This window comes from Ascaphus truei, chromosome 2 (assembly GCF_040206685.1).
Source record: "Ascaphus truei isolate aAscTru1 chromosome 2, aAscTru1.hap1, whole genome shotgun sequence".
NCBI lineage: Eukaryota > Metazoa > Chordata > Amphibia > Anura > Ascaphidae > Ascaphus > Ascaphus truei.
In genome coordinates, this window is record NC_134484.1 from 239,092,193 (window position 1) to 239,105,275 (window position 13,083).

General features: G+C 44.2%; 1 protein-coding gene across 8 annotated transcripts in view; it reads left to right on the top strand.

Moving 5' to 3' along the window:
• TMEM245 (transmembrane protein 245) overlaps positions 1-13,083 on the top strand; it is a 105,776-nt gene that overhangs the window by 33,202 nt on the left and 59,491 nt on the right. For 7 of the 8 annotated variants that reach the window (XR_012799158.1, XR_012799157.1, XR_012799159.1 and 4 more), the window contains exons 5-7: positions 6,564-6,767; positions 8,923-9,092; positions 11,728-11,751. Coding sequence is in view for 5 of the 8 variants with exons in the window: in XM_075585996.1 (XP_075442111.1) it covers positions 6,564-6,767; positions 8,923-9,092; positions 11,728-11,751 (398 nt within the window). In the remaining 3 variants the exon portion in view is untranslated. The remainder of the gene's footprint in view (positions 1-6,563; positions 6,768-8,922; positions 9,093-11,727; positions 11,752-13,083) is intronic. The other variant, XM_075585992.1, reaches the window with a different exon arrangement.

Genomic DNA, 13,083 nt, shown 5'->3' on the forward strand with positions numbered 1-13,083 from the left:
GCCGTTATTCGAACAAAATCACGGCACAGTTTTCTTGTGCGCTGCTGTACTCTATGCGACATTAACGCCGCCAATCGCCCCAGGCACACGGGTTTATCGCGGTTGCTTTGTTTTAATTTCATGGATTGTGTGCAATTAAATGCAATGAAATTAATAAATTGTATTGTGTACAGTACTGTGCTACTGTGTCAATTTCAGGTGTTTAAAAGCCAGAACACTAAAATGCCATTTTCTGCACTCGCCTGCACTCGCGCCATGACATGGGTATTCCGAGGTATACACCGCGTGAAGTGTTTCAATATCGGGCGCTGCATCTGTAGATGGGGTTTTTACAGACACAGTCCTTGCCCAAATGAGCTTACAATCTATGTTTTTGGTGCCTGAATCACGGGGAGATAAAATTACTTGCCCAAGTTCACAAGGAGCTGACACCGGAATTTGAACCAGGTTCCACTGTTTACAGAGTCTATACCTTTACATACTGAGCCACTCTTTCTCTCCTTATTGGTGAAATAACTGCAATGGAAGTTAAAGGTATAGGTCCCCAGGCTTTTTAAAGGTTTCTTTAACATATAATAGTTTTTCACTGCTTACTGATTATTATTTTTTATGTGCGTGATTTATTCCTAGAACATTAGTTCAAAACAAAAATGAAAGTAGCCATTTTGTCCCCCCCTTATTTTATCAGGATGGGAATCGGAGGATGGGCCCTATCCCTATGAGGTGCCCCACGTTATTTTCAGCTCTGGGTTTTTCCCAATTCTTCCTGGTGAAGTTACTGGCACTACTTCCTGGTTTCTCCAGGGGATTCATAAAACCGCCCAATAGGAAGCCACAACGGATAACATTGCAGCTTCCTATTGGTTGCGGGACCCATGAAATGTAAATGGCTTTTCTGTATTTCCCTGGAGGAACAGAGCCACCAGTAAATATCTCGGGATCCCAGAGTTGAAAATAACACCGCCTCCCCCCAGTTCCTATAATTTTTTTTGTCTTACTCCTGAGATAAAATGGAGGTTTAAATCTTCCTAGCGTAACGACCAATAATAAAGCACATCATCATTCAAAGCAGCTTCCTATTGGCTGTGTGAATTTGGGGATTTAAATACAAGGAAGCACCGGCAGCACTTTCCGACGTGCATTTCCCCTGCTTCCCATTCTCTCTCCCCTCTCTCTCCTCTCCCCTATCTCTCCTCTCTCTCTCCTCTCCCCTATCTCTCCTCTCTCTCTCTGTCCTCTCTCTCTCTTCTCTCTCTCTTCTCTCTCTCTTCTCTCTCTCCACACACACACACACACACACACACACACACACACACACACACACACACACACACACACACACACACACACACACGTGTGTGTATATATATGTGTAAAATGAAATGCTTCTTTAAAATACTTCACAGTAGGGTTATGCGCTATACCGATATTCAGTAATATCACGATAGCATAATCTCACTGAGTGCCGATATGGGAGCTTACCTGTTATCGCGATATTTTGAGATGCCGGTGCAGTGAGAGCAGCTTTGAAGCTGCCGTGTGCTTTCTTTCTCTGCCTCTCTCCCCGGGTCCCCTTCCCTTCCTGCTTCTGAATGCAGACTCGGGAGGGGGAGGAGCTTCAGGTAGCATGGGGCGAGAGCAGTGGGCTGCAGCAGGGAAAGGAAGGAACTCTTTTTCTCACTTTCCTGTTAAACCCTCCATCCCCTCACCATCCACCTGGGACCCTTAACACCCACCCCGCTCTCCCCCCTACGGCACTTAACCCTTTCCCCTCCCTCCCCATGCAACCCTTAACCCCTTCCTCTCTCACACCTGGGGCACTTTACCCCCCCTTTCATACCTGCACTTCATCATTTCTTACCTACACTCCTTCCATCACCTTAACATTCCCCTCGTCCCATAACTCTCTCCCTTTTTGAAAATGTAAAAAAATAATTAAAACAGGTTTTTGAGCGATTCTTAATTGTCGAAAAATCTGTTTAATATATTTTTGGACGGAGTACCTCGTGGTGAGAGTGATGGGATGAGGGGGATTTTAGGATGATGGAAGCAGTGTAGGTAAGGAAAGGTGAAGTGGAGACATGGAAAGGTTTTGGGAATGAAAGGCCCTTTCTTGTAGTACATTTAAACAAAATGTATTATTTTTGTGAACACCTTTTATTTAGATTTACTAGAACTTTTTCAGACATTTAACAAATTTATCGCAATATATATATATAATTATCAGTAAATGGATGAGCACACAAGGCAGTGTGCTCAGAGAGAAATTCACTTGAATGCACACCACTAACAATTTAAGATATAACCTTTAATAGTATTTTACTTAAAACATATATTACTAATTGTGAATGTAACAGTGATTAAAATATCAAACCGCCGAAAGTGAAACAATACACCAAAAAGAGAAATTCCTTTTAATACTCTCAGAAATAATTATACTTTACTGAGATAAGGAATAAATGGCATGATGCAGTAATGATGATGGGGAACCCATCAGAGAGCCAGAGCAGATTCCAGTAACATACCTAGTCATTTAAATGATAGAAAGTAAACCAAAGTGCTAAAGTCAGTGCTTGCTTTAGTTACAACTAGCTGAGAGACCCGGCGTTGCCCGGGATGTAATGTTTGCGCTCCTCTCTCTCTTCCCCTGTCTCCCCCCTCTCTGTTTGTCCCCCGTTCACATCAATCCAGTCCCCCTCCCTCCCTTACAGCTCCCTCCCCCCCCTTTACAGCTTCATGCAGTGTGTACGTCAGTCATTGTGTGTGCGTCAGTCAGTCGGTGTGTGCGTGCGTACGGCAGTCAGTCAGTCAGTCAGTGTGTGTGTATGCGTCAGTCAGGGTGTGTGTGTGTGCGTGCGTCAGTCAGGGTGTGTGTGCGTGCGGCGGTCAGGGGTTGTGTGCGTGCGGCTGTCAGGGTGTTCGTGCGTGCATCAGTCCGTGTGTGCGTACGTCAGTCAGTGTGTGTGCGTGCGTTATTCAGTGTGTGTACGTGCGTCAGTCAGGGTGTGTGTGCGTGCGTCAGTCATGGGGTGTGTGCGTGCGCGTGGCAGGCAGTCTCTGTGTGTGTGCGCGTCAGTAAGGGGTTGTGTGTGTGTGTGTGTGTGTCAGTCAGTATGTGTGTCTCAGGTGTGTGCGTTAGTCAGTGTGTGTGCGCGCGCCAGTCAGTGTGTGAGTGTGTGCGCGTGGCAGGCAGTGTATGTGTGCGTCAGTCAGTGTGTGTGTGTGTGTGTGTGCCCGTGTCAGGCTGTCAGTGTGCGTCAGTCAGTATGTGTGTCTCAGGCACTCTGTGTGCGCGCGTCAGTCAGTATGTGTGTCTCAGGCACTCTGTGTGCGCGCGTCAGTCAGTGTGTGTGCGCGCGTCAGTCAGTGTGTGTGTGCGCGCGTCAGTCAGTGTGTGCGCGCGTCAGTCAGTGTGTGCGCGCGTCAGTCAGTGTGTGCGCGCGTCAGTCAGTGTGCGCGCGTCAGTCAGTGTGTGGTGTGGGTGTGTCAGTCAGTGTGTGTGGGTGTGTCAGTCGGTGTGGGTGTGTCAGTCGGTGTGGGTGTTTCAGTCAGTGTGTGGTGTGTGTGTCAGTCAGTGTGTGTGTATCAGTCAGTCAGTCTGTGTGTGTTTCAGACAGGCAGTTTGTGTGTCAGTCAGTTTGTTGTTGTTGTGTGCCCCCCCCCCCCCTCTGCTTTTTCCTCTGCCCTGCTGCAGGGGGGAATGGTGGTGGTACCTGCTTGCGCCACCCGGTGCTCCCGGCCGCGGGGGGAGTTGTGGGGGGAGGAGGTTACCTCCTTGCGCCACACGGTGCTCCCGGCTCAGCCGCGGGGGGGATGTAACCTGCTTGCTGGCGCTCCCGGCGGTAATACGGAGCCCCGAGGAGAAGAGCCGAGTGGGCAGGCGGCGGCGTGTGAGAGGCGGCGTGAGTTTTGCTGGCAGCGTGTAGAGAGGTGAGGTGGAGAGGCTTGGCGCCGGGGAGGCTGGGATTTGCGGTGAGGGGGGATGGGGGGTTTGCGGTGAGGGGGGGGTTGCGGTGAGGGGGGCACAGGGGTGTGTGTGAGACACCTGTTAGCCCACACCGGCCAATGAGCCCACACCAGCCAATGAGAGGTGTGCGGGGGCGGGCGGGCGGGCCAAGGGAGCCATCTCATTGGCCTGAGGCGGAGTGACAGGCCAAAGGTCCAATGCGATTGCCCTTAGGGACAGGGAGACACAGGACAAACAGACACGCATACAATGGTTTGAGAAATATATATATAGATAGGTGTTGCTGGGTAGTAAATTACATTAAACCTTATCCCCCCTTGATAATTACAGGAAAAAATGACAAGAGAAATCTTCTGCCTAAGTGCATATATACAAAGTGTGAACCAACTATAGGTAGATGTAATATTACAACTAATGTAAACCTAGGCTCACAACTCTATAAGGCTGAAATGAACCAGAGCTTTGAAGGGTGGTGCCATATAATATGAAGTCCAGACTAAAAGTCAAAACTGACTCCTCTGCCACAAGCAAATATATATAGTCAAAATGCTTTATGCAGCCCCATATACCTCCCCATAAATAGCTCTGATGAACTTAGAAATCACCTGTATTAATCATCTAAATCATTTAATGTGGTAAATGTAATGATTAATACTGCTCCAGGCTACTGAACACTTGTAACACTAAGGGTAAAACAGCTCCATATCAGAAGCTGATGACATCATTATGTGCCCTACGCACGTTTCCCTCCAGTTATGGAGCTTCGTCTGGGCAATTTTACTATTAAAGGTTATATCTTCAATTGTTAGTGGTGTGCATTCAAGTGAATTTCTCTCTGCCCCGTGTGCTCAACCATTTACTGATTCACTTTCAGTTCACAGTTGCACCCACCTATTACTATGTAAATTGAACATTTCACTTGTAGCCAGGTCCCCTCTGGCTCCCCAGACATTCGGTTCTCTCTCTCCTACCTGCGACAGCGTGAGGGCAGTTGCAGGGGTGATCGCGTCACCGGGGGCTCCCGGCGACATCAGCTACAGGGCGCCGCCATCTTGTGTGCGTTTGCGCATACGCGGAAGTTCGCGCACGTGCAGTATAGCCTCAGATGCGATATGGCAGCCATTACAGGGAGTGAGAAGAGGCGCTCCATAGTCAGGGACATCCCCCAGTTCGCACATGCGCAGTTAGCGGCGGCGGCCATTACACAGCGCGCACGAGGCCCCAATGTTAAAGAGAGCCACCAAGGACTACAGTTCCCAGCAGCCTCTGGGGACTGCACTTTCACCCTGGTCACAAGCAGCCAGACAGCCAATAAGGCTGACAGATTCTCATGCTGCAAAGTTGCAACAATGTTGTGTGAAGACAGGGATTGTCAGTTAGGAGCTGGGACACAGAGAGGGGAGGGTGTTTTTGTGCAGGGAGGAAAGTAGCCTCCTGCACTAGGCCAGAAGTCTCCCCTTAGCCCCCAGCTAGGCCCTACTCACCTCAGCTTGTGGTTACTACAGGGACTGCACTTAGACTAGGGACAGGGTCCTGTAGAACCTAGACAAGTGAGGGTCCAGCCAGGAACCGTGACTATCCTGGAAATTGCTGTGAAGGTATAACATCCTCTGCGTTAGCAGAGATAAGAGACATTATAAAGGTGGATCACTCCATGCGGGAGCCACCCACCGTTGAGGCGGAGGCATCTTGGATCATTCCAAGCAAAGGTCATCTGCGCACCCGGTAGCAGGAGCACCGGGCAGGTATTATCCAAGTCACCAAGTGCACTACCTATACACTTCATCTTAGTGGGCAGCGCTGTTCCACACGTGGGTGGGTTTGTGGGACTCTTGGGACTTTGGGTACAAGGACTTTGGGGATACTATGTAAGGAGGTTATAGCCCAGTTAGGGGCAAGGTTATAGCTGCCAGCTAGTGGCAGAGGGTGGCATATATATCGTTGTGCATACTGATGATGTTGCACTGTGAAAGTATGATAATCTGTGTTGTGTTGCTATACAATATGATGTGATGTTATTGTGTTATTTGCTCGTTCAGTAAACCTTTTAGTCATAACCCTGGTGTATGTGGTTTCTGGGTGGGTTCCTATGCTAGGCCCATTCTACATTCCTATAGAATCCTACACATTTGGAGGCGCTGACCGACGAGAACGTTCCAGAGATTCACCCCAGGCTCTCACTAGCGGAGGCTCAGGCCTCCTGTGAGCCTGACAGGTATAACGCACCACACCAGGTAGCATTAGGTTCCCCACACACACACACACACACTATATGCGATTGGGTGGGGGGGAATACCCCATTACACACTTATTAGTATGTTTTCTAGTTGATCACTCCCTATCACCACCAACTTTCTTTCTCCATTATATAATTATCACAATAAATTTCTTAATATGTTATTGTGGTGAAAATGTTTGTCACCCAACAGTACTACAGTACTTTCAACGGTTACATAACTAAAAAATAAGCAATGTTTCAGTCTCCAAACTGGACTTTTATTAGGTCTATTTCTGTAATAATATGTCCATTTTACTATACAATTATTCATCATTACAAATGAGCCAACCCTTTGTTGTTTTCTTCTCTTTTCTTTAGAAGAGGAAGATGGCAATGATCCCACCATTACACCTCTTTCCTCACCCATTTCCATGTCACTTAGGCAAAGGAGTGACATTGGAGCGTTCCTAGGAAAGAAGAAGACCAGTGACATATACTTTGTGGTCCTTGTGTGGGCTATCGTTATTGTGCAGATTTGGCTCAATCTCTGGATAATACAACTGCTGCCAGTGCCTATTGCAGGTCATCATAAGCAACTTTAATTAATCCGTTTTCCACTATATGCAGCTAGGAAAAGGAAACTTTTTGCCATATATACAGTATTTCTTCTTCCATGTTTATCTGTAAGGGATTTCATTCTTGTAGCTGTGTTTTTATATATATATATATATATATATATATATATATATATATATATATATATATATATATACAGACGAGACAACAGCGCAAATATATAACAATATGTTAAGTATGGTTAAAATATATTAAAAAACCACACTCCTAGCCAATCAGTCAATAAAAAGATATATACCCTTACAATCTACTAACCCTACAGACTTGCAGCCAGATTAGGTCTGCGGCTCCACAACGCCGCTGGGAATGTATAGCGAAGAATGACCTAGGCACACATATGCAGGGGAAGAGAAGAAAAACAAGAGAGGGAAAATCATAGGGCAGTATATCAAAATAATCAGATATAAATTGGTGAGATATGCACTTACACTAGTATGATCAATTAAAGCCTTTAATCCACTTAGGGACTCTCGAACTCAGCTCCTGTAGTTCGTCTGTTTTCTTGGCTCCTGGGTCTTTGGAAGAGTTTGTCCTTATGGATCCCTGCAGCAATCGCGTTGTTTCTGTTTTAGCAGACTGTACCTTATTTTGGATCTCGTACAAGAGGATAGGTAGGGAATAAAAGGAGAAACATATGTGTAAAACCTTTTAATAAAACAACTAAAGATAAAAAAGAGGTTTTTAACTCACATTCTACGAGTTAAAAACGGGCAGTAGAGAGTGTTTAGCGAGTCTCTCACACTCGTGGTATAGAACGCCAACTTCCAGACCTCCTCACACCGGCGGGTGCTTCCGCATCAGGTGATCCGGCCCTGCACGGCTCTCGCGAGATTTCCCTCTGTGATGTTCAGTATTACACTGCCGATGCTCCGTTCAGCTCTCGCTTAGAACAGTCTCTCGGCGTCACTCTCCCTGCTCCAATCACTCTGGCCAGTGAGTGACGCCGAGAGACTGTTCTAAGCGAGAGCTGAACGGAGCATCGGCAGTGTAATACTGAACATCACAGAGGGAAATCTCGCGAGAGCCGTGCAGGGCCGGATCACCTGATGCGGAAGCACCCGCCGGTGTGAGGAGGTCTGGAAGTCGGCGTTCTATACCACGAGTGTGAGAGACTCGCTAAACACTCTCTACGGCTCGTTTTTAACTCGTAGAATGTGAGTTAAAAACCTCTTTTTTATCTTTAGTTGTTTTATTAAAAGGTTTTACACATATGTTTCTCCTTTTATTCCCTACCTATCCTCTTGTACGAGATCCAAAATAAGGTACAGTCTGCTAAAACAGAAACAACGCGATTGCTGCAGGGATCCATAAGGACAAACTCTTCCAAAGACCCAGGAGCCAAGAAAACAAACGAACTACAGGAGCTGAGTTCGAGAGTCCCTAAGTGGATTAAAGGCTTTAAATGATCATACTAGTGTAAGTGCATATCTCACCAATTTATATCTGATTATTTTGATATACTGCCCTATGATTTTCCCTCTCTTGTTTTTCTTCTCTTCCCCTGCATATGTGCGCCTAGGTCATTCTTCGCTATATATATATATATATATATATATACACACCACACACACACCACACACACACCACACACACACACCACACACACACACACACACACACACACACACACACACACACACACACACACGTTATGGTGGGTAAAAAACGTGACAAATATCCTCCACAGTAAAGCATATAGCAAATGAAAATATTAGTGTGCGCATTTGCATGTCTTAGACAGGACTGCAACCCTGCCTTTCACCATTATCATCCAGCACACAGTGCTTCCACTGCCGCAAGGGACTCTGGGAAATGACATGCAAATGAGCACACAGAGCCAACCTTTTGCTTCTAAACCATATAACATGGTCCCCTATAAGCTTATGCTTGCTGCATTTCACAGCTTTTGAGCACAGCCTGGGTTAAGATGCCTAGCCAGTAAACCCAGCCGTTTCGAGCATAATGGGTCTCATCAGTGTGGGTGGGGTTGGTTATTCTGGCTGTGCAAAAGAAAAAATGTTGATACTACTGATTTCTGTAAATATTAATCATTTATGAGAACCTATATGTCGTGGTAATTTACCTCTCCCAATCATTACAGTTTTTGCTATCAAAAAGCTTGTGGTCCACTTTGGAGTGGTGGACTTCTTGGTGAATCGTTTTGGCCCATGGTGGAAAGTCGTGGAAGACTTTGTCAAAGAACGTCAGGAGGCCCTGGCTCCCAGACCCATTAAAGGGCTGGGAAGGTTCATTCTCAAAGTGGACAGTAAGGTATGTAACCATTTCCATTGTCTCACCTAGCTGACGGTAATCATTGTTGGACTGCTACTCAACTTTCAGTAAAGGGGTTAACCATTCTTTTCGGATCTTCAACTTGTGTACACAGAATAACTTTATGCAAGGCAATATATAGTTTCATAGTTGCATAGTAGATGAGGTTGAAGTTCAACCTACGCTAAATTTAGACGACAGATTTACTTATCCTATATTTATATTTTACAGTATATTGATCCAGAGGAAGGCAAACATCAGTGTCATTATCTATTATATAAACTCTGTATTGAGACATACTTATGTATTATTATTATTATTATTAATAATGAATTTGGTGAACTTTTTATGACATGCACTTACACATATAGCATTGTGGATTGATATTGGCACGACCAGTAGAACAGCTCACATCTTTATAATTCTAAATGCCTTTGTAGACCGATTATTGTGTAGAAAACCTGAATCATCCTATTGGTAACTGGTTCATGGGTTGACTGCTTACATGAATCACAATTTTCTTAATACACTGGTAAAAGCTGCTGACACTTTAAAAACTTTATACTTTTCTTTGATTATTATTTATTTATTTTCCTACCCCACAGTAAGTATAGTCTAACCCAGCGGTGCACAAACTGGGGGGACGCAAGATTTTCTAAGGGATGTGCGGGGGTTACAGAGACCCCGGGCTTTCCCCCAAGGCATTTAAATTAAATGCCGGGGGAGGGGTGAGGCCTCTGTAACTTCTCTTACCTGCTATCTGCCGGCTCTTCAGCGAAACGTCGCCATGGCAACGCACGTCAAATGGCGCTGCGGGATGACGTCACGTGGCCCGCTGTGTCATTTGACGACGGGTCCTAGGAGAGAGGGTGTGCGAGCGCTGAGGCTGCCAGGCAGGGGGTGTGGGCGGGCGCAGCTCAGAAACTTTGTGCATCCTGGTCTAACCTGCTTGCTGGAGTGTACAATCTTAGTTTTTAGATAAACACTGAGGGCCTCATGCAGTAAGCAGCGACAAGCCACTTATCGCTAGCTTATCGCCAAAAAAGCCTACTGCTATTCAGTAAGCACCGATAAGTCGGCGATAAGAGAGCTTTTTGGCAAAAACACAATTTAGCTTCAGTCTGTGTTGTGGCAAATAATTGTCTACAGTAGCTGAACTTTAGTGTTTCAGAAAAAATTGGCGTGATGTATCAAAGCCTCCCATCTGAAAAACTCTGGCGAATAATCTGCTACAGATTTTATCCAAGAGACAGACCTCCAATGGGATTTTTATTTCTTTGTTAAATCTGATGTAATGTTTTGCAGTTGGGAGACTTTGATACATCACTGTCCTTGTTTTTAAAATGAAATGCAGTGAATTAATACATGCCAAACAATATACAGCATATGGCGTCATAGTTATTTAGGTTGCTGAAGAAGACAAAGTCTCATGATTTGGTGGCAGAAACTAAGTAGCCCCTGGCTTTTCACAAATATTGGGATCGTTCGCTCCTTTACTTCTTTGCCTGCTTGCAGCGTTTTTTTAAAATCTTAATTATATAGTGTATAAGGAAAATAATAAAATAATTTTTTAAAAGGTACGTTTGTTTTTGTTTTCTCTCAATAAACATATTATTTTTAAATGGGAAAAATTGCAACTTAATGAAAGGGAAAGACGGTAATGTATTTTTAATCCTAAATTCTGTTCACCAAAGTCACTTCTAAAATGTCTGTATTCCAATATACTGTAAAACAAATTAAATGATTTATAAGAATACCTTATAAACAATACTTTATAATAAATACCTTACAAAGAATCCTGGCACCAGTCACTGCCATGTACGGCTTACATGCTTATCTTTGAAGGTGAGATCCAGGTGAATGAAGTGACTAGTAGCTGAAGCAGGTCCTCCTATTTGAAAATCAGTGAAATTACCTCTAGACTACATATTATTATTATTATTACTAGTACTAGTATTCTTTAAATTTACAATACGCACATGTGACGCCAAGAAAATAAATGTTTTCTTTGTTCTGTATCATTTTCAAACTGCTACTTTGCACTCCCTGTTTTTGGTATCTTTGTGCCATTTTACATTTCTGTGCTGCAAAGCCTTGCGGAACATGACCTCATTGATGGATTAAAATAGCCTCCAGTTATATCTATACAACCCCACAATGCTTTGCAAAGAGCCAGGTACCAATTGTTATACATATTGTGTAAATATACAGATGGAGCAAATTGTACCGTTTTCGTTGCCGTGGCCATTTCCGGTCACGGCACCAAAGGATTAAAACGGTGGGGTGGGGGGGTGTACCATTCAGAAGCATGGACCCCCGCAGCACGATTGCAACAGACACTGTTTTTTTGCTTTTTCGTCCACGCCTCTGGGGACAGTACATCTTGCTACAGCTGTACTATAAAGAAAATTGTAATCATCTAATCTATTCTAAACAGAAAAATAATATATAGTTGATTTTTGCTATATATTTTCTTCTGTGGTTTGTCTTCTTTTTATTTTGGAAGTAGTTCTGTGTCTGCTCTCTCTTTGTTCTTGCCATTCTGTAAATGCATTCTTGACTAATGCACCACTGTCTTATCTCCCCTTTTTTTCTTTTCTCCTCTCTCCCTTTGCACCTCCCTCCCTACATAAAGATGTGGCATTGGCTTAATGAGCAGGTAAAGCAACAGCTTATTGAACTGTGCATCTTCTGTCTTAGTGTTTCTGTCCTTTTTTTGTTTAACACCAAGTTGATCATTTCTCTCTCTGCTTCAGTAGAAGGGTGTCTTTTTATTTGCACTGCTGGAAGTCAGCTCACATGTGTAACTTCTCAACTTTCATAATAAGACCCCCATCAATGTCAATCTAATCTCAATTAGGAGGCATTGTATAATAATTTCTGACCCAGAACGGCAGTGTACTTACCGTAAAACCACAACTGTTCGGGTTTGAGTGCAATTTACTCAGTCACTAATAAAAAGTATTAAAGGCTAGACCCACCTACGACCAAAGTGAATTAACGACACTGGTGTATTTAAAGCAGCAAGTCGCCCCCTTCCCCCCTGAGCATGTGCTGCTCTACTTTTAAAAAAAAATTATAGTGTCAAAAAAACATTATTTTTATCTTGTATCTGAGGTTACCATGGTAACCGTTAGACCAGGTCTGATATGGGAGGGTAGCGGGGAGAGATATTGGGAAGGCTCTGCTTAGCTGCTTACATAAGTGATAGAAACTAAGAGTGGTGCTATCAGGGATGGATAGGAGAAATATGAGAAACAGTGGAGGAATCCCTATTGATGCACTCGCTTATATTAAGAAATCAAAATAATAAAATGTTATTGATGGTAGAAAACATAAACTGCTTAAAACCTCAAAGGTAGCGCCAATCTTTGACAGCCAAAGAATATAGTATCAATGATAAGGAGATAGTAGCATGAGTTCTTCTAATTGTGCCTCCTAAATAGTCCTACACCAAATGTAGTACTGTGGTAAGGTTGCTCTTACATTACACCATATGTAGGTGTTAAGTGAGTGTAAGTTACTGACAATGGGTAGCGTCGGAGTGCTCAGAAATATGACTTGACAATTAAGTAATATTGACCGACTAGGTATATAATAAACCTAATGACCAGATGATCTGAGCAGGTAGATTAGAGATACCAGTGAACTCTAACCGTGCAGACAGTATAGTCACCTGCTACAATAGATAGACCAAAACTAGTTCACATATTTTGGTCAGCTATCCCAATGCAGGGTAAATAACCACAGACATCATGCAGACAGTCTATAATCATCTGCTGAAATAGATTCACCAAAGTAATTCACGCACATATCAGGCTGTTGCTTTGGCTCTAATAGTATGGTGAAGGTTTAATTGTCACAGAGCTCTGTGACAACATGTGGGGTATGCTGCTGTTTGTAGTGTTAAATACCAAAGTGTCTAGGGCTGCTGTATATTACCTCATGAGCCCCCGGGTGAAGGAGATGCTGGATATTTTACACACCGATG